Here is a 27,601-nt window from a genome sequence, read left to right on the forward strand (position 1 = left end):
TGCTCTGCTTAGATATTCAGCAGATAGAGCGGTGTCAAAGTAATCAATTTAGGCTGGTGTTGGGTACAAATCACTTTAGTACTGAATGCAGAGATAGTGAAATGCTGTTACTAAACTGTTGTAATTATTGTAGGAATACAGGGAAGCAGGACTGTGCTTAACCTGTCCCAAATGAGGGGAGTCACCTTCAGCTGAAAGGACCTCATTAAGTCATGGACTCGAATGCCAGAGCCCTGTAAGAGGGGTGGGACAGATGTTCCAGCCAGGAGATGTGTGGACTCTCTCTAGGAGTCCCCAGATTGGTTTGACCTGTTCCTCCCCACTGTTCAAAGAAAGAGCTAAATAGGCTTCATTGGGGGCCTCTTTTGTTATTTTAAACACTCCATCACTGAGAGCTGAAATCATTGAGATGGGGCAGTGCCTCTGCTCAGCCTGCAAAGAGCTGAAAAGCACTAAGATAATAATGTACAACGGTCAGAACAGAGAGGAAGATGGCAGCATAAGGTGACTGATGAGTGGCTGGTGAGCAGAGCAAGCCACCAGCAGAGTGGCTGGTGGAGAGGGGTGGTGGATGAGTGCCTGAGCAGCGGAGTACGTAAGATGGGAAGTGAACTCTGCAGATGCATCTTTGAACTCTGGGTTGGCACTAACCAAGGACAGCAAATGTGAGTGAGGTGCAAAGAAGGTAAGGGCATGCTAAAGGGACTTTTGCGTTGCTGGACTTAAGAACTTAAGGGGAAAAGGACACTGTTCAACTTACTTGGGGGTGGGTCTTTTGCTCATGGCTTATGAACCCTGTTTGTGGTGTTTTCCCAAAGTAACCCAAGTTACTTCCCTCCTTTAATTAAAAGTTTATTTTCTACACCCAGACTCTGTGCTTGCGAGTGGGGAAGTGTTAATGCTCAGAGGCACCTAGGGTGGGTGAGTAATTTTCCCAGGTTACTGGGTGGGGGCTTGAGCCGGTTCTGTGTTGTATCGATGGAAATGAACCCTTTGATATTGAACCTGGCCCTGGTTGCTGCTGGCTTCGCCTGACAGAAGGGTCACTTATCTTGAACTAGATGCTGATGGAGGAAAGCAATGATAGGAAGTGACCCAGAGAGGGTAACTCAGAGGTCCCCCTTGGAGGCCAAATGCTATTGATCCCTTTAGGGCCCTCGGTTGGAGCTTGGTGGAATGGGTTGTCTTGGGCTTCCCTACCACTGCCCCCACTACTGCGGTGTGTATGTGTGTGCTGACCACTAGGGCACCCAGCCACCCTAGACTGTATTACAGGTACATAATGTTATATATAAAAAAAAATGTAACTGGGCATATTATGGTCAGCAATTAGAGATGGGCCTGACACAGACTACTAAGATTCAACCACTTAGAATGTAGGGAAATTTTGGATCTGGATTTAAATCTGAATTTCGCAACTATTTCTTCAAGTAGCATGAATCAGAACTATGAATTTGAACAGACCAAATAGTGGGAAGGCTTAGATTCAGATCATTTTCCAGATCTGAACTGCATGGCGTAGGCCTATCTTGAAGAGCAATATGATCCACAGCAGGGGTTCTCAAACTTTTTCATAATATGGACTGCATTTTAGCACAGAGAGATTGCTCTGTAGACCATTTCCTTCACAGTCATGTCTGAACAGGCCACTTCCCCTCCTATTTGCAACCATGTAGACCTCCTTCTCTTTCTATTTCCAATCACATAAATGATCTGGGCCAGCTACTGCTATTTCTTGGAAACATAACATTAAGAAACGATTACAGTTATTGTTAGTGTGAACTAAAAAGAATATTATCCCTTTTGAAAATACTTTATCTCCTGTCCCCTTTTGTTTTTCATTTAATTTCCAGCCTAAATTTGATCTACTGATCTTCCCCAATCTCTTCCTTCCCTTCTTCCCTGAATATCCTGCCTAGCCTCTTCTCTCCTTCCTTGCCCAGATGCCTTCATCCCTGGATATTTCTCTCCTACTGGGCTCTGGAAACTCCTGTCACATTAATGGTTCCTATTTCCTTTTCTCCTCATACTGTATGTAGCCACAAAGCTGGTAGAGGTAGCTAGGCTGGTGCCTATTCCTTGTCTACAACTACAACTTTGACAGGCCTACAGTGTCTCCTTTGCATCATGGAACCAGCCAGGTCTTTGCCTACCGGAGTAGGTCCCATTCAAAATACAGCTGAAGGAAGAGGTGGTGCTGCTGCCTGCCTTATAACTTTTATCCCAGTGGTTAGAGCACTCACCTGGATTGCAGGAGACTCAGGTTCAATTCTCCTCTCACTGCCAGAAAGGATCTGAACACAACGTCTTCCACCTCTCAGGAGAGGGATCTAATCACCAAGCTATAGGATGCTCTGATGAGGGGTTCTCTCAATCTCTCCTATTGAAGCTGTTACCCTGAGAATAAATAATGAAAGCGTGATGGGAACAGGGGATTGGACCTACAGCCTCCCATGTGGATGCCCAAACCACTGTCTCTCTCTGGCCTAATGGCTATTTGAATATTTATCCACAGTGAAACAGTCATGTGACAAAAAGAGAGATCAAGCATGAGAATGACCCTGTACCCTGGTGGTTAGAGCACCGTGACACTTCCTGGGTCCTAGAGCCTAGGCTTCAACCCAAGACCTGTGAGCCCAAGTCGGCTGGCACAGGTTAGCCATGGGTGTCTAGTTCCTGTGTAGACATACCATAAGTTACCTAGGAGCCTCAGCTCTATTTTCAAAATATTTTTCTCTCTTCCCCATACCAATCCCAATGGGCTAGTCCAGGGTTTCTTTCATTGTACCGCAATCCCCTTCTGACAACAAAAATTACTCCATGACCCCGGGAAGGGGAACTGAAGCCCGACCCCCACTGCAGGGGAAGGGGAAAAGCTTGAGGGCAACAGCCCTGGGCAGGGACTGTAACCTAAGCCCCAACACCCACGGCTGAAGTGAAAGCCTGAGCTCCACTGCCCCGGGCTGAATCCCTCTTGCTTCAGCTTCCACCCTGGGTGGTGGGGTTTGGACTTTAGCTTCAGCCCTAGCAAGTCTATCGCCAGCCCTGGCAACCCCTTTAAAATGGGGCTGTGACCAACTTTGGGGGCCCGACCCACAGTTTGAGAACCTCTTGGCTGGTCTAGAGAGAAGGCACTTTCTTTTAGCAGCCTAACAAGGATTCAGTCATTCAGAAGTGGAGAAGGTGGTATGATGAGTGGAATTGGAGAACGACGGTCATGTTTCAGGAGGGACTTAGTTTGGCATGGCACCAGGGCCTCAGCAATGCAAGCTGGGCCCAAGCTGCTTGCATATAAAACTATAGTCCCTCAGCATGTAGCACAAGTCATCTACCACACTTACAAAGATCTGTTTCCTACAATGCTTCAAACCAGAAAGCTAAAACTATGTTAACAAATATGGAAGGAGACAGGAAAGTCCCTGTTCTTCTAATTTCTTAAGAGTGCCTTTTGTTCCCAACTTTTGAATTATTTAGTGCTCCTTAGGACAGGAAGGCTATGGCTTCACTGATTGTCCAAGAGGAATTATTTCTGTGAACTATTCTGACACACTGTAATGTGAGAATTACTCTACATGAAGTGCAAAATATTGACACAAACACAAACTAACACAAACTTTTGCACTGCATTGCAGTTAGTTAGTTGTGTGCCAGTCCAAATTGCAAGTGCTGGATGATCCTTTTCATGTTATGCCAGACTACTAAGTGATGAATGCTGGAGCATTAAACCAGAGAATTTTCATCTGTATAACATGCTGCAGCATGTTTTACTTTAATGAAAAACTTTTCTACAGTAGTAGTTCCAGAATGTTTCAGTTAATGATATGGATATTTGTTTTGTTTTTGAACATGCTATATACAACTTATCCTTTGATTTTTCTTTGAAAATTTGAAATTGAAACTCCAACAAGCAAAAAGTGAGTAGAAATTCTTTGGTTTTTTTCCTTCAAGCATATACTGAAAGATATTCCTAGCCTTTATAAGACATGGTTTGATTGAAACTAAGCATTAAAATACGTGTTTAAAATTTAAATCCCATGAGAAATTTGAAATCTTTCTCCATGAAAAATGGCACATTTTGATGAAAAAATACACCCTTACTTTATCATCCCCATGGGAATAAAATATCTTCCCATATTTCCCTTGAAGAGGGAGCCAGACCAGAAGTCCTTTTTATTTAAGTTTTGTGGAACTATGGAGATGTCTTACAAAGTTGATATTCAACAACAAAACAAAAATACCAAATAAAATATTTTCATAGGTGAGAAAACTCTCATGCATTGAAATCCAGGGTAGACTAATCCAATGGAGGATTACAAACCCTGACATCCCAGTACAAATGCTTGTAGGGCTAGTAAATTTTTTGGGTACTGCTTGTGGACCAATGATCAGAAAGATAAATATTGATCCTTAAGGATACTGTTTCAAAAGCCAAATGCTGCTAATGAACAATACAATGATAATGTAATACCTGGCTTTCTGCATACAAATTAATGGTGTTTCAGTACAGTGTCTGGTGCCAAGACTGCCTTTTCTAGAAAAGGCAAAGGCACTCTCAGTAAAAAAATATGTATTTGGACGGCAAGGAATAAGTTCTATTCCTTTTGCTGTGTTTTTATAGTCAATGTGTTTCTTGTCTGCAGAACATGGATTTCAGTTCAGTACAAGGCTCAGTCTTACTATCTTAGAATCACATGTACACAACGTTTCCTAGGACTACTACTAGATAATTCAAAAGGGCACTACTGTGGATTCAGAACTAGTACTATAATTGCATTAGTAGAAGGCATATATAGATAACGATGCTGTTAAATATATGAAGAACACAAAATAAAAGTGAAGGTTAAGGTAAAACTGATATTGGCATCGTGCTACTGAACCAAAGAGCAGAGTGGCAATAAAGAAGCAGGAGGATTTAATCTGCAGAGGTACACAATGGAAAACCTTGTTGTTGCCAGCATGGGTGAGAGCAGTAAATAAATGGAAACTATCAGGACTAAGCTAATGCATAATGTATATGCTGAAAGTAAAAATAAACAAAAAAAGTAAGACTCTTTTGATTATAGGGTTATAACTAGGTCTGTGCAAACCCTGCAGATTCAGCAATGAATGAGTTTGCAAACTGAACCCCTGCAGCTTGATTCATAAGGACTGGAGGCAAAGAAACCCCACTCTTGAAAATAATCTGGATGTTTGTGTTTGACAAATACAAACCTCCAAGCAGCTCCACAGCAGACTTTCATACCCTTTTATATCATCCCTTAAAACTCCAGTGTAAGGAAGAGAGGGTTCCATGGTAAGTTGGCTGTGAGTAGGGTGACCAGATGTCCCAATTTTATCGGGACAGCCCCGATATTTGGGGGCTTTTTCTTATATAGGCCCCTATTATGCCCCACCACCGTGCAGATTTTTCATACTTGCTGTCTGGTCCCTCTAGCTGTGAGGAATAGTAATGCGAACAAACTCATCACTAGTGAGCATGGATGAGATTCAGGAGTTCAGCAAACCTCCAACCCCAAATACTAACAGCATGGATTTTATTTGGGTAATCAAGAGGGCAGGAGCCATTCAGCAGCAGGGTAGCCTCCCCTATGGCTGGGGGCTTGTCTTCCTCTTCACTCTCCCCCGAATGCTTACTCACTCCTGTGACAGCAGGGCTGCAGGGGGCTCCTTGTGCTGTCACAGGGCCAGTGACACCAAATCCCTGCAGATGCAAGGGGGAGGCTGTGGTCCTAAAGGGGCAAAGCAGAGACTTTCAGCCAGGCCTCTACTCCCCCATGCCCACCTGCAGACTGCTGCCTACCCTGCAACTTGCTTCTGCAGGGAGCGGTTGTCACTGGCCCTGCAGCAGCACAAGGAGCCCTCTGTCCCATTCCCTCCTTCCCATGACAATAGTGCTGCGGAGGGCTCCCTGCACTGCTGCAGGAGCCATTCAGCAGCAGGGTGGCTGGGGGCTCATTGTCATGCTCCCCACAGTTGTGGCCGGAGGTCTCAGTTCTATTAGCCGAACGGCCACGTTATCCGAATCCCTTCTGTGTTCCCCAACATGAATCTTGAGATACATGCCCTCTGCAGCACATATCTCATGCTGGGAGAGAAGGAAGGGATTCGGATAACATGGAGGTTTGGCGAATAGCGTTTCAGATATACAGGAGTATATTGTATTTGGGGTCCATTAAGGGGCTTGAAAAAAAAAACCCTTCCCCCAAAATAACTAGATTCTCAGATTATATTTGCATAGTGCCATTTAATTCAACGGAGCTGTGCCAGCTAAGAACCTGGCCCCAGAGGGTAGGTTCCCCCTCAAGCCCCAGAGACCCTGACTGGTAAGCTCTCCTGGTGATTAACAGCACGCACACTCTCATTATTTATTATTATTTCTTGCCTTATGCTCCAGATACAACACAACAGCAGCTAGAAGAGGCCTTCTTCTGCCTCTCTGGCTCAGACTTTTATACTGCTTGCTTTCTTGGCCCAACTGTCCAGCTGGTGAGCTATTATCTCATCAAACTCTCAACAGGTGCAAGTGATCCCCACTAACCTTCCAGACCCCATCAGACTACCTAATTCCCTCCTACTCTAACTATCCACTGCTCTGCATGTTCTAAGTGACTAGTGTGCTGGCTCCCAAAAGGAGCTTTTTTTATAGCTGCTAATAGCCCCCTGTCTCAGTCCCCAGGACTTTTCAATTAGATCATGTAATGGACTGGATCCAGCTTTGTGTGTGGAGTACCAAAGTGATATGTTTTTAATCACCCTGTGTTAGTTAGTACATGAGTTACCAGAGCATTAGCCACCTGCAGTTTCTCATTGGCATCCTCTGCCAACCCCATCTAGATCCCTAAGCCTTCTCACCTTGTAAACCACTCTGTATATTACTGTTACAATAGCTGAAACTTTCCCTAGTGAGCTATTAAACACTAATAGGTAATGAAGGGTTAACCAGCTCTGATACAGAATATGATTTGGTTTGGGTGGTCTTTCAATTTTTATTCGAGGTTTTCAGCCAAAGAGCATCACGGATGATTTGTGATTTCATGAAACATTCTGAGAGTTGTCATGCCATTGGTCATAGCTTATCAACTTGACAATCAGGTGCTAACTATTCTGCATATGATGAAATACCACTTTAACAATATTCCATACAATGCTTCATTAGAAATCACAGTTTCAATTGAAAACCTAGATATTTTACAATATTTTCCCTTGTGTTCAGTTAATAAGCCACACATATGTAAACAAATGGATGATTCTTATCAATTTTTGCAAGAGAAAAATTGCCTTAAAATTAATAAATATAATATGACACAAAAATCACTTTTAGTGAGGAGTACAGTGGGCTGAAATTTTCTGAATTTTATGTTTGAGAAATTGATTTTTTTGTTTGTTGTTTGTACTATAGATAGATATTTTTAAACAAAACAGGTGGCTTCAAATGAATTTCTCCAGAAAAGCAAATTTATTTGTATGCTAAAGATTAACAAACTGTCTTGAAAGTAAAATTTCAGTCTTTTGCGCTTTAGAGTTAGAAGGCCATTTATTTTGAGTTTATATAAAGGTATACACACCATGTATACGATACTTTCAATAAGGCTTCTTTTTTCTGTATCTGGTTCATTTGGACAAATACCAATACGTTTCTTGTTTGGAAACATATTCATGATCACATACTGACTTGGGGAAGTGAACAAAGATGTTGAAGCTAAGAATATTTTTTAAAGACCAAATTCTTTCTTTGGATGAAGATGTACAAATCTCACTACAGTGAATGAGAGCTCTCAGTTTACATCCGATGGCAGATTTTGACCCTAAGGTATTTGTTTTCCCAGTGCAGCAAGAATTTTATCCTCAGGGTTGTCATAATATATTTATCATGATCTACCTACAACCTATCATTTTCAAATTATCACATATACGTAGTGCACATCTTCCATTTACTAATATAGAAATGTGACCTCATCAATACCTGGAGTCTAATGTAAGTGGTTCCAATTCGCATTAATTCAAGAGGAGTTTTGGTTGCTATACAGGCTGAAACTTGGTATTTTCATCCGAAAAGCCTTCCATAATAGCTTACTCGTATGTGAGTGAAAAGTCATTAACACAAAGAACATGCCTTAAAATAACACCAGAAGTTTAAATATTGATTAAATGGCCTACCAGTAGATTTGTGAAAGAATCAAATCCCAAAATTTGATTTCCAGGGAGAACACGTATTGAAATGTGGTAAGAACTAGATGCCAAAAGTTTATGAAAAATTTATTTCATTCCAGATTATTTTATATAGGTGAGCAGAAATTGTCCAGATAATAAGTCAGAATTTTTATTGTACAAGGATCTCTCTCTCACTCATGTCTTTTTCTCCATCCACCTCCACATGAATAAATAACACCACTATCTGAACATGGTTGTGCTGAAATTGCTTGAGTAATGCTAATGACAGTAAATTGTGTTGTTGCCCTAAGTGTTTCTTTTACTTGCATTTAGATGATAAAGACATATTTAAAGTAACTTAAGTAATACTGTTGCTAATGGAAGGCATTATATTTGAGATTCTTTGTGATGCTTTATTACTGTATCAAGTGCTTTTAAGACAATAATTATGACTGCTCTTTAAGTTTGGGTTAGCTAGCCTTTTTAGCAAAGATTTAAATCATTTCATAATGTGCTATTTTTCAGCACAGGAAACAACTGTTATTGTTTCTTGTTAAATAATGTGTATTGTTTTTAAAAACACAGGTTAATGCAGGTTACTAGAGAGTGTGATATAAAACAAACAGTTTGTATGGAGTGCCTATAGATGCCCTAAATTCTAACCAGCATATAGAGCTGAAAAAAAAAAAACATGAAAATTGTCAACGATCTTGTTTGTATGGGTTTTTTTATGTGGATTGTAAGTGGGGAAAAATTCAACATTTAGACTTTTTTCCTGAAAAAAATGAAATTTTCAATATTTTAGCCATCTCTGATGCACTAACAACCAATAGCAGATCAGGTTATCCAACACTTAACCTTAAGGTCAGAACAATTGCTTCTGTGGTAGATAATCTGACCAACAGGGTTTGAGAACAAGAAGTGACTCTTAAAAAGGTAAAGAAGTCCTTGTTTGGTCTGGATGGGAAAGTCACTCTGTTAACCTTTGAAATATGGGGATGGACTCACTGTCCTTTTCCCACAAAAAAACAAAACAACAACAACAACAAAAAGGTGAAAGAATTGGAGAACAGGAACCACCAAAACAATATTAGGTTAATTTGTTTTCCAGAGGGACTGAAAGTGTGAATGAGATGGAATATATGGAGAAAAATGTATCTCTTTTCTGGATTTGCCAGATGATGACTTTACAGTATAAAAAACCCCTCAAAGGACACAGCATAGCTTAAGTGAAAGACCTGGGAGCGGGAGAAGCTCTATTGTAATTCAGGTAAGCAGCTCAGACAGACAATTAATCCTCCAAGATGCCTGGAAGAAAAGGCAAGGTTTAGCTGATGACAAAGGAGTTTTATTTTTTAACTGCTTTTCTGCTAGGATTCTGAATGAGAGAACCGCCTTTAAAGAGACCATGAAAAAAAGTTGAAAGGGTAAAGCATTTAATATGGTGGATCAGTACAAAACCCATTATCTTGCAAAGAAGAATTGGATGATTCTAGATATGAGAATTGGGAGAATGCTGAATGATTTCAGCTGAAATAACAATAGGCTAGACCAGGGCAGTCAATTTTTTTGTCCAGGTCCAAATTTGTGGTCAAGATACAGTCAAGGTCCGACTCCAGAGAAAATAATAAAAAATAATAATAATTATAATAATAAGTAAATAAAAAGATTTAGAGGTCCATTCAAAAATGTCTGGCAATCTGGATTTGGCCTGCGGTTTGCCTATTTACTGTCCAGGGGCTAGACACTCCCATTTCAGAGCAGGTTGACTGATTCTTATTTTTTCTTACTCAGGTCCAAGTGTAGCACTTATGATGTATTATGAATTTCTCTTTTATTCAATTTAAATGTATTTAAGATGAATCCCAAGTGGGAGTCTTCTACATCTATGTGTAAAAGCTGAAGAGAAATAAGGTTAACATATACCATACACATTGCCAGAGGTATGTGTATAGGCAATAGGAGGAGGCAGCCAAACCTTTTGTTCTCTATTTCTAACTGTGTTGTCTATTGATACAGTTATTCTGCTTGGTTTTGGAAAGTGAAGAGCCCAGGAGGACCTTGAAACAGGGTAGGAGAACAAGAATGAGTTCCACCTTGACAATAAGGATACTTGATTGAAGGTGGGGTTATGGCGTTGGCTCCTCCAAATGCTTTCTTGTTTCCAACATCAACTGTGTCTTGCATGTATTTAGCATCTGCCACCCTGCCTTCATGCGGATGCAAATCTCATTCAAGCACTGGAACTATTGCGGGATATGCTGTTTGCATTTATTGTGAAGAAGATGCACAGTTAGATGTTGTCTAAGTATTGCTGTAATTTAAGTCAAGGACATCTCACAATCTCTCCTAGTGGTTGTACCAGGTATATGAAATGATATGTGGGAAGGAATAGAGCCCTAAGGAACACCACAGGAGAGTTCTTGAGATGTAGGTTCATAATCTTAGCATAATCCCCCAGGATCAATGTAACAGATTTTTGACTATTTCTGGCAAATTTCTAAGGAGAGTCAGCCATATCATGTGATCTACCATGTCAAACTTTGCTGAGACATCTGGTAATATGTCATTTTTTCTTTATCCACTGCTAAATGGAGTTTACTCACCAGTGTGACCATCTCCATTTCTCTGTCATGGTGTAAAAAATGACCGTGAAAGGTGCAGGATATTGGCAGAGATGAAATGTGATTGGAGAGTACTCTTCAACAGCTTTTCAATGGTTTTGCTCAGAAATGGGTTTTAAACTCTGAGTAGACAGGGAGGAAGAGCTGCACAGAGCAGCAAGAAGATTGGGCAAAGTAAATCAGTGTTTTATGTATCCTCTTTGCTCTTCAGCAGACTTGCATTCTGTGCAGGTTTGCAAAAGCTGAGGATCTGGGCCAGATATTTTTACCTACTATATTTAAAATCAATTGTCCTTACAGAAGGATCACAGAAGGTATGAGATGTAAAGACCTATTCTTAGATTATCAGGCATAGGAGGTAGCCCTCTGATGCAGCAGCACTATTAAATTCTGTATTATCAGAAGAGCTATGAGTCCAACATGAATTCTTGTCATTACAGTAATAGAATGGTGGTTCTCAAACTAGGGCCACCGCTTGTTCAGGGAAAGCCCCTGGCGGGCCGGGCCTCTTTGTTTACCTGCCGCGTCCACAGGTTCGGCCGATCGCAGCTCCCACTGGCTGCGGTTCACGGCTCCAGGCTAATGGGGGCTGCAGGAAGGGCAGCCAGCACATCCCGCGGCCCGCGCCGCTTCCCGTAGCCCCCATTGGCCTGGAGTGGCGAACCGCGGTCAGTGGGAGCCATGATTGCTTGAACCTGCGGACACGGCAGGTAAACAAACCGGCCCGGCCCGCCAGGGGCTTTCCCTGAACAAGCAGCGGCCCTAGTTTGAGAACCACTGCACTAGAATGAGAGAGAAATTGCACTCTTCAGGAGTTCAAAGCATTTTTAAAGAAACAAAATCCAGTGAAGGTCAAAGATAAAGATCAGTCCTCTAGAAACTGGAGAGGAGTCGAAAACTCATGTTTTTTTAACTTTTATTTTAAAAGAAAGGAAAGTGAGTTGATGCTTAGAACATGAGTGGTTGAGAATGCAGAAGGCTCATGAAGTTATCAAAGAAAAAGGACTGGATTTAGTCAGGAGTAGCACAAAGGACACTCCTAACTACTGCTCCATCAATTTATACGACCTCAGATTGAACAAGGACAATCTTGTCCTTGTGTCAGCAGTTAGACTATGCAGAACAGAACACTTTAGCTTTTTAGGGAAAAGGGGTCATAGTAAGATACTGAATGTCTTCAATCAAAAAGGTACCAAGAATTTGCTAATGCTGATTGACAGCAAATTTGTTTGTGTTTGGTTAGAGAAAGTTTTAAAGATGAAAAATCAACTTCTGTATGCAGTGCATGTAGCACAAATGTAGGACAGCCACATATTACCAATTGTTTTCCCTAGAGTGCTGATGTCAGTGTGGTTGGAGCTGTTGTATGATTGGGGATCAATGCAATTTAAAGCTAGATGAACTTCACAATTCTGCAAGTAACTGATGCATTTGTGGATCTTTAGATTTTCAAAACCAAGCAGAGAGATAATATATTAGGAGGAGGGAAGGAGATAAATTAATTTGCAGAAACTCTGCAGGCTTAAGATAGATACCCATGAAGCTTGGGAAAATAGCTTTCCATGGCTCAGCTGAGTTTCTGTTTAATTGCTTAGCCAGATATAACCTTGAACAGCTTCCACAGTGGAAGGGACTTCAGCTCTTTTGTGGTAAACACAATCCATAACAACCTCATTCTCTAATCTCTCACTCACTGATGCTGCCCTTAAACAAACAAACAAAAATGCATCCCTGTCAGTATCTAATTGAAAAAAGACTGTGTATGGGGAATAAAAACATTTGAGTCATAGGAAATAATTTAATAAGAAAAGGGTTACATACCTTGTGATTGTTATGTTAAACTGATTGTCATCAAAAGACCAATTTTTAGTGACAAACTTTTAATTTGAAGTTACAATTTACATGGGAAATGAAAAAAAGTATCTAGGAAAGGATTGTTTAGAGTAATGTTATTTAGTCATACGCTCTGTGTAGAGTTAGAAATGCTTCTGTGTTCATTTGTAGTTTCCTTGCACAAATACGTTAATCATAGAGGAAAACACAGAACTGCTTACAAACATCTCTATCCTGTGCAATTATGTTCAAAACCAGTTGGAATCTGGCACACCTTTGAAAGAGCTTTCTACAAAGTTGCATGTGCCCTCACATAGTATATTTAAACAAACAACAACGTTAACTTTGAGAAATCATGACTAATTTGCACCAAACTATCAAAAAGAAGGGTGTTTGACCAAGGAATTACCTCCTTCCAAATTTCAAGTTTTTGCCATCTACCACAAACATATTACAGCTGTTAAAAATATTATAAAATAATGTGAGGGCATTTTTAGCACTGTTCTTCAAAATGGCTGAATTATTTTGGTTCAATTTTTCATTAACCTCTGTTGCCAGACAGAAAACAAACCTGGCATGTTTCAGCCACTAAGATTAAAAAAAAACCTGAAAATGACAAGAATGGAGACGATTGTGCAACCTTTATTATAGTTATCATTCTGCACTGTGCGTATGTTAGAGAACTTTGTGCTCGGGTGCCCTCCGCCACCACCACCACGGTTGAGCAGGAGTTATGGCAAGAATACCTCTGTTTCTCCTTCATTCAGCCAATCACCGTTTAGCCCCCTGTCTAGTAGTTCCTCACTATGACTCTAATGTTCCAGTTGGATCATTAATAGTCTCTTCCCTCTCAGAGTCTAGTGAGTCAGGAGTCCTGTAACCCTAGTGAATGGTCAACAGTCTCTAGCCTGTTGGGGTTCAGATCCCTTTGCTCTGCAGGCATTAATAACCACTCTGCTCGGGTTGGTAGAGGAACCCAGACCCACCCATTCCTCTGTGCTTCTCCAGGCATCTAGTAGCTGGAACCAGTATCTCCCAATCTCTTACAATGTCTCTTACAATCCTACAATGCCTCTCCTGTAGGCTCTTTCCCAGACTCATGTTCTGTGATCCTTGTCTTCTGGAGTTCCAAATACCTGGTTGTCGGCCTAACAGTCTGCTGCCTACAGTGCTCTCAGTGGTTCCTCAGCCTCTCTTCCTGTCTGACCTGCAGCCATTTCACCTCCCTAGCTGTTGCAGGGTCACCAATCAGTCCCATCAGAGGAGGCAGCTAGTCTCCCTATTAATCTGGGATATCACGGGCTCTGTATGCCCTATGACAGTAAGGAATTAGATAAGTGAATTTATGGTGCAGAAAAAAAATGATAGCATTAAATGACAGATAGTACTTCATATGAAATTTGCATTTTATTTTCTGTTCCTTCTGTATCAAAATTAACAAAAAGAACATATTAATTGAAGAAATAGCACATTCTGGAGAGTATCACATTTTAAACATTGACTGGAGAGGAAAGCTGACTTGAATGTTAGTGTGATATAATGTAAACACGGACTGCGATGGTAGTGCTAGATTATGGCATATGTTTCATAAGAGAATCTCACCCAAATACTGCCCCACCCCTGTACAGGAACATGGAGCTGCATGTGGAGAACCAGTTTGTGGTCTAGAACCATTTGAAATAAAGGAGCTGTGCTCATCCACACTCTTAAAATCCACACAAAGGACAGGCAGAATTAAGCCCTAAGTATCACAACACCTACATCTTTTAGAAAAGAAAATCAAAGGGATGGTTTTATCCATCACTGAAATGCTTGCTGAATTATGCCCACTTTGGTATTTGAGAACCCATTGTGGGATACATTCAGTTTCTGCAGAGTCTGAACCTTGGGCTTGATTTCAGGTGCTGACCAACTGCAATTCCATAGTTGACTTCATTTGGATGTGTGGGTGCCCAATACCTCTGAAAATCAGGCCATATATGTCTCAACTTGGGCACTAAAAATGGAGGCACCCAAATTCAGTGAGCCACTGCTGAGAATTTAGTCAGAACTGTCCATAGTTATCCACCACACAACTGAAGCATATAAAATTAGAAGTTACTCTTGAAAATCTGGGCTCAAGTGACTTGTTCAACAGTGACAGACTGGGGAATGAGAATGCAGATTCCTGGATTCTTAGCTCACTGCTCTAGTCACTGGACTACTTTTCTTGCCTGGGTAAATAACCCCATTAAAAGAAGATTAAGTGCCCCATTCTGACTTTTATTTGTTATGAATACTTTCTATGATTTTCCATGAATTTTCAACCCAGGCCATAGGGTGCATATCATGCCTAGTATCTACCCTGTCCTGGTAGCCAGGCACCAACTGGAGTTTTGAATCCCACCTATTTTGGTTGTGATTCCCTACATGGTGATGCAAAAAACCCCACATCCCATTACCTTGTACTATGTGTTGAAAATGCAATGCCAGATGTGGATTGTTATATTGTTCCTTGCATAGCACTTCAGAAATACAGGAGGAACACAATATTTCATGAAAACTTCTATTCAAATACAATCCATAAAGAGAATGTTTCCTTTTTTAAAAAGTGTATCTAGAAGACAGTACATAAAGCCTCCTTGTTTTTGTCAAGATATAATACAAATCTCTGTTCCTCTTGATGGATGCACACAAAAGTAGTAATGTATACTTTGGTGTCAATATAGCCTTTTGGGGGAGGGAGGCAGGGGCAGTAAAGTGTTTTACACAGAACATGTTGGAATGCTAGAGTGACTTTTTCACCCCTCTGTCTCCCTAAGGCTGGGATTCTGCTCAAATGTTGTCGGCACACTGCTCTGGTGAGCAGGGTAAGATCTGAATTCCTTGCAAGCACTTCAACCATGGGCTACGTGAATTATCCTGTCTTTGATTCTGCAAATGTTTTTCACATAGCATTCCTAGTTAAACATTACTTTGGTCTCTGAGCATAATGCACATACTCTTCTGTTGCATGACATGAATGTAGTGCAGAGCAGTGGTTCTCAAACTAGGGCCGCTGCTTGTTCAGGGAAAGCCCCTGGCGGGCCAGGCCAGTTTGTTTACCTGCCGCATCCGCAGGTTAGGCCAATTGCAGCTCCCACTGGCTGCAGTTCGCCGCTCTAGGACAATGGGGGCTACCGGAAGCAGTGCATGCTGAGGGATGTGCTGGCGGCCCTTCCTGCAGCCCCCATTGGCCTGGAGTGGCAAACTGCGGCCAGTGGGAGCTGCGATCGGCTGAACCTGCAGACGGGGCAGGTAAACAAAGAGGCCCGGCCTGCCAGGGGCTTTCCCTGAACAAGCAGCAGCCCTATTTTGAGAATCACTGGTGTAGAGCACTTGGGTTTACTAAACAGTAAAATGCCAATTTGGCTTAATTTTATTTGTACTACTGTTTATTTTTTGCATGTGATAGCACCTGAAGAGGAACCCCATTATACAGATCACTTATCAAAAGTATAGCAGATCAAAAGTGGGAAATAAATGGAAGAAGTCTGCTATTCTAAACAATGTGATATTTGTCAGGACTGAGAGATGACTCAGCACTGTCAGTTTAAAGTATACATAGCTTTCTTCTGTTTCAAATTGAGATGTGGAAGATTACAGGTAGAAATCAAGTGTCATTTACCAAAGACAGTCAGGGGAGCTGCTATGGAATTATTAATTCGCTAGGCAAAAGAAGAAGTTGTTTAGGTCTTGACTACATGGGGAAGTTATTCTGCAATAAGGCAGGCTGTGAATTTAAAGTGCTATTGCTATTCATAGAATCATAGAATATCAGGGTTGGAAGGGATCTCAGGAGGTCCTCTAGTCCAACCCCCTGCTCAAAGCAGGACCAATCCCCAACTAAATCATCCCAGCCAGGGCTTTGTCAAGCCTGACCTTAAAAACTTCTAAGGAAGGAGATTCCACCACCTCCCTAGGTAACGCATTTCAGTGTTTCACCACCCTCCTAGTGAAAATTTTTTCCTAATATCCAACCTAAGCCTCCCCCTCTGCAACTTGAGACCATTACTCCTCATTCTGTCATCCGCTACCCCTGAGAACAGTCTAGATCCATCATCTTTGGAACCCCCTTTCAGGTAGTTGAAAGCAGCTATCAAATCCCGCCTCATAATTCTCTTCCGCAGACTAAACAATCCCAGTTCCCTCAGCCTCTCCTCAGAAGTCATGCGTTCCAGACCCCTAATCATTTTTGTTGACCTCCGCTGGACTCTTTTTCCAATTTTTCCACATCCTTCTTGTAGTGTGGGGCCCAAAACTGGACACAGTACTCCAGATGAGGCCTCACCAATGTCGAATAGAGTGGAACGATCACATCCCTTGATCTGCTGGCAATGCCCCTACTTATACATCCCAAAATGCCATTGGCCTTCTTGGCAACAAGGGCACACTGTTGACTCAGATCCAGCTTCTCGTTCACTGTAACCCCTAGGTCTCTTTCTGCAGAACTGCTGCCTAGCCATTCGGTCCCTAGTCCGTAGCGATGCATGGGGTTCTTCTGTCCTAAGTGCAGGACTCTGCACTTGTCCTTGTTGAACCTCATCAGATTTCTTTTGGCCTAATCCTCTAATTTGTCTATGGCCCTCCGTATCCTATCACTACTCTCCAGCGTATCTACCTCTCCTCCCAGTTTAGTGTCCTCTGCAAACTTGATGAGGCTGCAATCCACTCTCCTCCAGATCATTTATGAAGTTATTGAGCAAAACCGGCCCAAGGACCGACCCCTGGGGCACTCCACTTGATACTAGCTGCCAACTAGACATAGAGCCATTGATTACTGCCTGTTGAGTCCGACAATCTAGTCAGCTTTCTATCCACCTTATCGTCCATTCATCCAGCCCATACTTCTTTAACTTACTGGCAAGAATACTGTGGGAGACCATGTCAAAAGCTTTGCTAAAGTCAAGGAACAACAAGTCCACTGCTTTCCCCTCATCCACAGAGCCAGTTATCTCGTCATAGAAGGCAATTGGATTAATGAGGCATGACTTGCCCTTGGTGAATCCATGCTGGCTGTTCCTGATCACTTTCCTCTCCTCTCAGTGCTTCAGAATTGACTCCTTGAGGAACTGCTCCATGATTTTTCCAGGGACTGAGGTGAGGCTGACTGGCCTGTAGTTCCCAGGATCCTCCTTCTTCCTTTTTCCAGTCATCCGGGACCTCCCCCGATCGCCATGAGTTCTGGAATAACTCTCCTTGTAGACACTCTTATTCAGCAATAAGAATCATTTATTTTTCCAGTTTAGCTTAATCTACTTTTGAAGTAGATTAAGCTAAATCAGAAAAAAAAGTCACACTTTTTCTAGGATAAGAGTAGCCACACAGGGAACTATTGCAGAATAGTTTACTCCATAGTAGTTTACTCCATAGTTCCAGTCAATTTCCCTGTGTAGACAAGCCCTTAGTCACTGGATTTTAATGTGCATTTCAGCTCACTAAGCATCTAAAAACCATCTGATCTCACTACTGAACTAGTACACTTTGTAACTAGTAATGGTTACAGCTGGGTGAAATTTTTCAGTCAAACAGTAAATTCAGTGAATCAAAATGTTCAGATTTTGAGTCAAATTCAGCAAATAGTTTTGGCAGAATAAAAAGTGCAAAAATGAAAGTATAAATGGTTTGTGTTGACATTCTTGAATTGAAACATTTTGACTTTTTCCTTCAAAATGAAATTTCATTTTGAAATTTGGTTAAATTATTTTTTAAATAAAAAGATTTTAAAATCCATACTTAAAATCTAACAAAATGACACCCTCCCCCCCAAAAAATATTGAAATGAACAAAAGCTTTTGTTCAATCTGAAATAAATTGTCTTTGTTTTTTGTTTCAGTAAGATAAAACCAAAAGGTTCTGTTTCATTTTAAAACAAACTGATAGTTGTTGAAAAAAATCAGTTATTTGCTCAGCTGTAGTAATATCAAATCTCAAAAGGTTTGGAGTTCAGGGGCCTTTCTAGTGTCCATTGATGATAATAAGAGTTGGATTGGGTTTTGGTGTCAGCTTTGATAAGCATCCAAAAGCATGGTTGCCTGTTCCAATTATCTGAACTTTCTGGGTCTGCAAAACTGGCCTGGAAATGTCACAGGAGCAACTTCTGGTGAAATCTCAATTCATCTGGTTCTGCTACTGGCCCTGGCCAGGATACAGACATGTAGAAAATGCATATAATGAAAAAAATAATTTTAAAACATAATGAAACAAACTTAGGACTTCATAAAAAGATTGTAGATAAAGGCTTGGTGTGTGTGTGTATGTGCATGCTCATTGATTATGGAAGCATTTCAATGTTTACAAGAAAAATCCCACTGTGTAGGGAATAGGGAACATACATTTGCAATGGCTGAAAAGTCTCTAATAGCCTCTATTAATATGATAATTTCCTTAATATGTGGACATTTAGTCAATTCCAAAGGAACCTTTAATTAAGAGTAATGCTACTGGTATCAGTTCATCATTTTTAATTCCCAAAGATATTTCTAAGAATCTTCCTGAGTTCGAATTTCACAGGATAAACATCCAGAGCTTTTGTACTGGAAACTTCAATAGTTTGGGTTTTTGGTTTTTTTTAATCAAACACAAAACACCAACAATTCAGTCAATGAACATTCTAGATCAAGGGGAAAAAAACCGTATACGATCATAACTACGGATGTACAAGTGTAAGATGTAAAGGTATCTTGTTTTGTGAAGCTTTAATTATGAAACTGCTAGTAATGGTAAAGAGAGTTGTTCTTCTAAGCCTCATACATCAGAATGAGATTATACCTTTTAGCATTTCATAACTGCTTGAAAATTCTTTTGTTTTTCTAATACAAAGTGAAGTTATAAATAACAAACATCTTTTCTGGAAAGTTTACAAACTACACAAACACCACTTGTTTTGTTTTTTTAAACCCAATAAAACTCTGGTTCAGAATAAATACCTGTAAATTGTGTGCATCCGTCTATATGCAAATGTTTCCTTATATATGATTATGTACATGCATTTGATGACTGTCCTGTAATTAGAGTGTACGTCACCTCCCCCTGTCTTTTGAGGGGCATTGAGCTCTATGTTAAACTGAGCATTGTGACCGCCCTGTTCCTAGGGTCCGGGTGTCTGCCCACTTACTCATTCGACATTACGCTGTACTCTGTCCCACTAGTCAGCATGGCAACCCTGTAATTAGGGTACATGTCACAAGTCTCTATGAAATGGGACATACCGAGCTCTTTGGTACTTTCACACATTGACCTTCCTGTAATTCAGGTTATAGTCTCTGCTGTATGTTTTTTGCAGGAGTGGGTGGGTGAAATTCTGTGGCCTGCATTGTGCAGGAGGTCAGACTAGATCATAATGGTCCCTTCTGACCTTAGTATCTATGAATCTATGTGCATGTATTGTGGATGCCAGTTACAACAAATCTGCTGTCTTTTGCGACTTTACAGTTCTTAGCAAGGTAAGCAATCCAAAATCACTGACGCAACATTCAGGCTAAAAGAATCTCTGTTAACTGTGACACTAATAGGGTTAGTTGTGGCTCAGCCACTAGAGGCAATATAGTAATAAACTGTTGAGCAGATCTGACATTATGTGGGCTACCCTCTATTACAGAGTGACCAATACACGAGATGCTTATGTGTGAGAGTATGTTTGAGCATGCATAGTTGTGTGTGTGGGACAGCCACTTTCGACCAGTTCCAACAATACAAAATGTAACAAAATTCTGATTGTGCTTTCAAACCTGTTGGATTTACTTGTAACTTGGTTGCATTACTATGAGGCTGAGTCCTCCCAGGCCTCCTTTGCTCTTTCTCTATCTCTCTCCAGATGTATTTATGATTTGAGCCATTTATTTGAGACGCCATCCCCAGTTCTTGGCTTACCTTCACATCCTGGATGTTCATCCTTGTTCCCTCCTTTCCAACAAAGATGTCATCTATATCGACAAGAATGTACCTATCCAAGGACAATGTGAGCTTCTTCCCCGTCAGGAAAGAGACAGCATCTAGAAAGATCAACTTGTGTAGCCAAAAGGTCAAGTTGTTTCCAAAAAGGACTCTCTGAATCCCATCATGAAGCCCCAAGTCCTGAATCACTGTAGCATACAGTGGAGCCTTAGGCAATGATGGTGGGAAGGATCTGGAAGTCTGTAATTCAGTTAAAAGCACAGGTTGGTAGGTGGAGTGATTAAATAGGAAAACCGTCCAGTCTTCCCCAGGTAGTGGGCCTTTCTCAACCCGTGGTGCTTTGGTAATGTGCAGTAGAGGAGATTGAGAGTTTACAAAGCAATCTTTGAGGGCTACATTATTGTAAAGGTCTAGTGGAAATCCTTTTAATTTAATACTTGGTGAGCTGTTCTCATTGGCTTTGTGAAAACCAATTATGCTAACACTGTATTCCACACAGTATTTTTCCAGGAGCTCTCTATTCCATGCGTCCATGGACACATACTTTAAAATATTCTCGTATATAACAAGCATATATTTCCCTTTGCCACTATCTCTAAGAGGAGGAATGTCACCTTTTCCAGGTGCAATTACCATATGGTACTGGAATCGACTAGACTCGAGGATGGCTATGATATCTTGTCCAAGCTGGGAGTATTGGCTCTCCACAAATAGCAAGACAATAGGGTCAGTATTAGATGGATCCATCAGCTTAGCAGTCTTCAGCTCCATGGACCTGTATGGTAAAAGTTTAAGGCCCTCACATTCTGCTTCTCCAGTGGCTTCAACTAGGGTCATCTCCTGTTTGTAGCCTGTATATAAGTAATAGGCGGAAATGACTATGCTTACTAAACAGAAGGTGGTTAAGAGAATTACCAGTGTTCTGAAACTTCTACGAAGTTTCACAATAAGATTCATTTTTTGGAATACTTTCAATTTAAAAGAAGAAACTTTTTTGGCTTTATCCTCTTAAAGTGCCATAGCAGAGAGGACAAAAAATGGTGCTGGTACCACGCCCAAAATGTTCATGTGACCATTGCAATGCATTTATGAGGGGCTTTGGGGAGGTTATAAAGTTGTTAGAGCTCAAAGTCAAAGTATCTGGAAATCTAAATTGGAAGAGATCTTCTCTGAATGCAGCACTTGCAAAAAATCAATGGAGATGATGCTTAACATTATCTGCAACAAAGGGTGAAATTAGAGTAAGTAAAAACAAAATCCATAAAGCAATTAAAAATAAGTGTGTTAATTAAATAAGCTAGCAACTGATATGTGCAATCTGAGGAAGAGGAGATTTATTGATTGTACAGTACTAGCTGACTGTCAGCTGCTTTTTTAGTAGTTAACTTTTTTTAAAAATATCTATTTAAGGTAATTTTCCAAAATGCTTTTGACATGAAATGAAATCTAAATACAGCACTGAATGATGTTCAGTCAGTCATGTCTCCTTTGCTAAAAAGATTTCTTGCAATTGCAAGCAGGTCTAATTTAGAATAATGGGATGAAATTAAGAAAAAGAAAAACTTGGACACATTTATCAAATTGTGGCATGGTCTTCTGAAAGGAGATAGTGGAACTCCAGTGTTTTGAGACATTTCAAACTAGTCAAGACAAAGTATTAGAAAACATGTAGTATGGAACCTTCCTGTTATTAGAGTGGGGATGTGTTAGAAGAACGAAAAGACTTTCGCTGTCTCTAATTTTTATGTATTTCTATATCTTAAGCAATCAGTGGGATCTACTCCATGTGTACAAATATTTGCAGGATATGAATCCAAGACTGCAGGCTTAAATGAAGTTATTCTTGAGTTATTAAAGTGCCAAAAACATTATAATTTTTTAAGTAATTACAATTATTGTTACCATCTAGACAATTCTAAAACAGCTGAACTAAATTTTACTAAACTCTTCTAAATGATTAAATCCTGTGTTGAGCTTAATACTGCTACATTTCTCCTCAAAGGGTAATTTCCTGAAATGGTTACAAGCATGTAAATATGGGGCTTAAAATGAATGCAGGGCTTTAATCTGTCTCTCTTCTATTATTAAATAGAAGATGGAGGTAAGAGAGGCATATGGGCCAGATTCACTGGCTAGCTTTCTGTAATTCCTTACAGTGAAAAACTGTTTATACTATGCCAGTGGTTTTCAACCTGTGGTCTGCAGACCCCTGGAGGTCCTCAGGCTATGTTTAAAATTTCCAAAGGGGTCTGCACCTCCACTGGAAACCCTTTAGGGGTCTGCAAATGAAAAAAGGTTGAAAACCACTATACTATGCCATTTTCCAGTGGGAATTCTTTACACAGCTTAAAGTGCATTTTAGAAACCTTATATACAGACATTTGCACCAGGAAGACTGTTGCAGCTTGAAGGACGGATGCAAAACAATTCTGGAAAATGGAGGAAATATTCTTTATAGTGAACCATCCACAGACATTTGATCACTTTTGAGTTTGTCAGTCAAGGAGTACACAATGAAGTTGGGAGGGCTTTGGGGGTGGTTTTTCAGAAGTGGAAAGGTGAAAAAAAATCAGAAAAAATAGATGATTTTGTTTTATGGGCTTAAATAAGGACAAGTGAGCATCTTCTCTTTCTGAATTATTTATACTGTTTGCCCACTGGAACAATGTAAGGTTGTAAACAGTGGATTATTTTATAGTGCTAAGAATTAACATTCTTTTTAAAGAAGACCTGTTAGTTGACCAATCTTCATTTGTAAAACTAGACTGCAGAATAAAGATAGGAACTTAAATATTTGAGATTTTTGGAAGACTTTTAAATCTAAACCTGAGAAATGTAATAAATACAATATATGGGCACTCTCTAATGGTATATTTATCTAATAATGGTGTGCCATCATAAGGGGCCTTTTCTGATTGTTTATAGTAAACATAAATAATACAAAGGAAGGGTGTTAATGCTCTTTTAAATATTTTTTCTTCTGCTACCATACTGGTATCAGATATCAGACCTCTTCTGTCATCCAATTGTTACACTACTTTTCTGATGTCAAAATTCAGGTGAAAGGCTCAGCAAAAGAGAGAAACAAAGTCATGGGGATAAACTCTGAATAAAAAGGTCTAATTGTTCAATAATGTACTACTCAACGTGAGTATGGGCATCAGAATTTGACTCACAGAATTTAGAGATAGAAAACATCTATAAGGGAGGTCATTCTGTCCATTCCTCTGCCAGTGTAAGATTTTCTCTAAAGTATATTCTTGAGTCAGAGGCTTGCTGCCGCACTCTTCATATTCTTTCATGCTTTGCCATAGTGCGCCAGCAGCAGAACAATAATTGATTCAAGTTTGTGTCACAGCCACTAGCAAACAGCAGCAAGAAAGATTTATTCTTGTGCAGAGTTTTTGACTGGAAATATACACTAATAATAATAATAATTAATAATTTAATTAAAGAAATACTACTAATAATCAAGATAATTATAAGAGTAATAAATGCTTCTTTATTGCTTGCTTTATTGGCTTTGAGGTTCGAGGTGCTTTAATCTCAAAAGAGCCAATTAATTTTTTTTTTTTATAAAAAGATAAAGTCAGATCAATGGAAACTGTCTTTATGAGGCTGTCTTTGAGTTCTGGGACTTTGGTGACATGGATGAATCGCTCATGTCTGACTCTTGGGGTTTATCAAATCACTATAATCTTTCTGGGAAATTACATCCTCATTTTGGGTGTACACAGACCATAAAATAGAATAGCTAATGCCTACAACTTTTGGTTTTGGAGATATTTTGAAATGAAAAAAATATCTGAACTTCACATTGTATATTTTTCTTTCAGCACTAGAGGGCAATATTTTCTTGCTTTTGCCAGACAAAGAATGGCAGCACCTGTTATCCACCAGGACAGCTTACAAAACAAATGGAACTGCAATCAAGCTGAGTCCAAAAAGGTCACAGCAATCTGTACCAGCAGGTAAAACACCTTATTTTAGACTTTAGTGCAAAAGCAATATAATTTAAGTGCTAATAAATCTGATCCTGCAACAGGTTTTATACTTACTAAATTTCTTAGTCCACTTCTGTAGCCCAGGTGAATAGAATGCAATTAGTAGATCTACATTTTCTCCTTTTTTCCCCTCAGCTTTTTTTCCTCTTGGGTCCCTCAGGTACTGGAATTATAAAGTGTCAAAATAATACATTTGGTGAGATCGATCATTATCATTTTGCATTGTGGTAGCACCTCGCAGCTCCTGGTCATGGACCAGAATCCTATTGTGCTAGACAATGTACAGAAACAGAACAAAAAGAGAGTCCTTATCCCAAAGACTTTACAATCTAAATACAAAAGATAAAATCCCATCTGAAAGAAATATTAGTATCTCAATCTAATCTAATCGAGTCCATCTGTAGATGTTGTTATAAATATTGGATAAATGTTTTAAAATTACCCATACATATATTTTATTAAATAAAGATATTCATTTTAATCTGAATGGCACTTGGAGCAAGATTCAGTTCTAGGTTTGGGCACCTGGTTAGATTTGTTCTTTGGAACTGTTAATATTGTTCAGTAAGAAGCAGTGCAACATCATTAAAGTCTATGAAAGTAAATCAGTTATACTAACCCATTCGGGGGAGATTTTCCAAGCCATAACTGGGAGTAGGGAACTGCCATTTGTGCATTTGAAACTCTCCCCTTATGGTTCAACAGCATTATATGCATTCAGCCCTTCAGTTTTTCTGGGAGTATCTTTATACTGTATGAATCTATTATAGCTCTGTAAAACTTGAACATGAATGTCCAAATCAGGCTTCATTTAGTATAATTTAGTATTACTGATCCAGTTTCATTTTAGAGTCCAATTTCTGAGGTTTTGTGGGCTCTCAGCTCTGACTGAGTTCATTGATGCTCCACCTTGCAGGAGAGGGTCCAAATTTTGATATACTGATTAAGGAAACAAAGTGATATTCACTCAGAATATATCTTCAAGGATGCAAAGACCTTGTGCTGGCTCTCTGTACCTGGTGAATTTTACATAGAGAGCTGAATTCTACATTGTCATATTTTGCATTGACAAGTTCACATGCTAATACTGTAATTTTTCATTTGTCCCAGAAACACTAAATATAATGGCAACATGCAGCATGCAGTACCATAGAAGACTCTGGCCTGGTCTACACTAAAACATGTTTGCTGTTATAGCTTTATTGGCAAACCCTTATCATATACATGTATCTCAGGGGTTGGTAACCTGTGGCACGCGTACCAAAGGTGTCATGTGAGCTGATTTTTAGTGGCACTCTGCTTCCAGCCAGGGTCCCAGCCGCCGGCCCCACTCAGCCTGCTGCCAGCCTGAATGGATGGAACCCCAGGACAGCAGCAGGCTGAGCGGGGCCAGCAGCTGGGACCTTGGCTGGCAGGGGCCGGTGGATGGAACCCCAGACTGGCAGCGTGCTGAGCCGCTCGTCTGGGGTTCCATCTGCCGCCCACGCTGCCAGTCTGGGGTTCTGTCTGCCGGCCCCTGCCAGCCAGGGTCCCAGCCATGAGCCCCACTCAGCCTGCTGCCGGCCTGGGGTTCCGTCCATCCAGGCCAGCAACAGAATGAGTGGGGCTGGCAGCCAGGACCCCAGACCGGCAATGCGGGTGGCAGACGGTACCCCAGCCCGGCAGCGGGCTGAGCCGCTCAGCCCGCTGCCGGTCTGGGAATCCATCTGCCGCCTACGCTGCCAGTCTGGGGTTCCAGCCACCAGCCCCTGCCAGCCTGGGTCCTGGCCGCCGGCACCTCTCAGCCCGCTGCCAGTCTGAGGCTCTGTCGGGGGAGCCCCTGTTAATGTAATTTTATTACTGGCAAGTGAAACCTTAAATTAATGAAGACTTGGCACGCCACTTCTCAAAGGTTGCCGACCCCTGATGTATCTTATACCAGCAAAAGTGTGCTTTACCTGATAAAGCCGATACAAGTTCCCCAAATGAAATAAGCGGGTGAACTGTATCTGCACTAGAGCTTTTTCCAGTATAGAAATTTAAGAGATATTACAAAAGTTTCTAATGTAGACCTATTAACCACAATGGTTAACATACGTTAGCCTATTAACCACAGTGGAGTTGACCCACTTAAACCAGGGCTAAATTTGGCCACAACAAGGATCATTAACAAGATAGACAATGAATAAAACATAAACCAGTAAATGTTCTTAATGAGAAAATGATTTTTGAGCTATAACATAACATTAAACTTTAGTTCATTTTTTGTCCAAATGGCACAATTTTGGAACCAGATTTCAAATCTCCCAAAATTCAGGAGTATTGGGGTGTTGGATGTTTGTTCATCCCTTTGTATAGGGTTGGACATGAAATCCTGGAACCCTATACTCCCCTCAAGTCAAGAGGTAAGGATAGAGGTATCCTCTCCCAGGTTATGTTGCCATCAGGCTGATAGGGTGAACATAAAGGGAAAAGCCAAAGGACCAAGCAGGAGACAAGTACTAGAGGGACTATGGGTCATGGTCAATAACATGCCCATTTGTTGTTGACACACAAATCTTTACTTGACAGAATAGATATTATGGGGTTTTGGTCTGGAAATGCTTCAGAAACATCTTTTTTCTCATAGTATGTTGGAACTTTCATTTCCATTTCTAGTTGGAATCCAGATGTGTATGAAAATAATGAAACAAGATAAGTGAATTTTTTTAACCTCAAAAAAAGTTTGGTTCCAGAGTTTATTTTTTCTTTTGAGGGCAAATACTAAATTTGTATGAACCCAATTCAATGTCCCTAATTATCTGTTCAGCAATCCCTGATTTTAAAGCACTTACTTTCCTATATTTAGACAAATTAACCACAATGGTTCAGTACAAAAGACAAGTGAACTGGTTTGAGTAAAAGAGGTTCACACTCAATCATTCCTTCCTGAACATAAATCCAAAATTCAAACCAAAGTTCCAAGTCTGAAAAAAAATTAGATTTTTTAGATATTATTCTTCCTTTTTTTGAGCCTCTGCTCTCTTGGAATACAGCAGCTTTTGTAAGTGGAAGTACCAGAAATCTCACAAATGAGAAATTTCTGAACTCTGGTGA

At 40.4% G+C, this 27,601-nt stretch overlaps 1 protein-coding gene across 2 annotated transcripts in view; it reads right to left on the reverse strand.

The window, feature by feature from the left end:
• Window positions 1–27,601, reverse strand: part of NDST4 (N-deacetylase and N-sulfotransferase 4) — a 174,611-nt gene that overhangs the window by 135,968 nt on the left and 11,042 nt on the right. For both annotated transcript variants that reach the window (XR_007356276.2, XM_048847159.2), the window contains exons 2-3: window positions 24,581–24,689; window positions 20,499–21,740 (exon numbers count right to left, since the gene is read on the reverse strand). Coding sequence is in view for 1 of the 2 variants with exons in the window: in XM_048847159.2 (XP_048703116.2) it covers window positions 20,499–21,479 (981 nt within the window). In the remaining variant the exon portion in view is untranslated. The remainder of the gene's footprint in view (window positions 1–20,498; window positions 21,741–24,580; window positions 24,690–27,601) is intronic.

The sequence above is a fragment of the Caretta caretta genome, chromosome 4, assembly GCF_965140235.1.
Source record: "Caretta caretta isolate rCarCar2 chromosome 4, rCarCar1.hap1, whole genome shotgun sequence".
Classification (NCBI taxonomy): Eukaryota; Metazoa; Chordata; order Testudines; family Cheloniidae; genus Caretta; species Caretta caretta.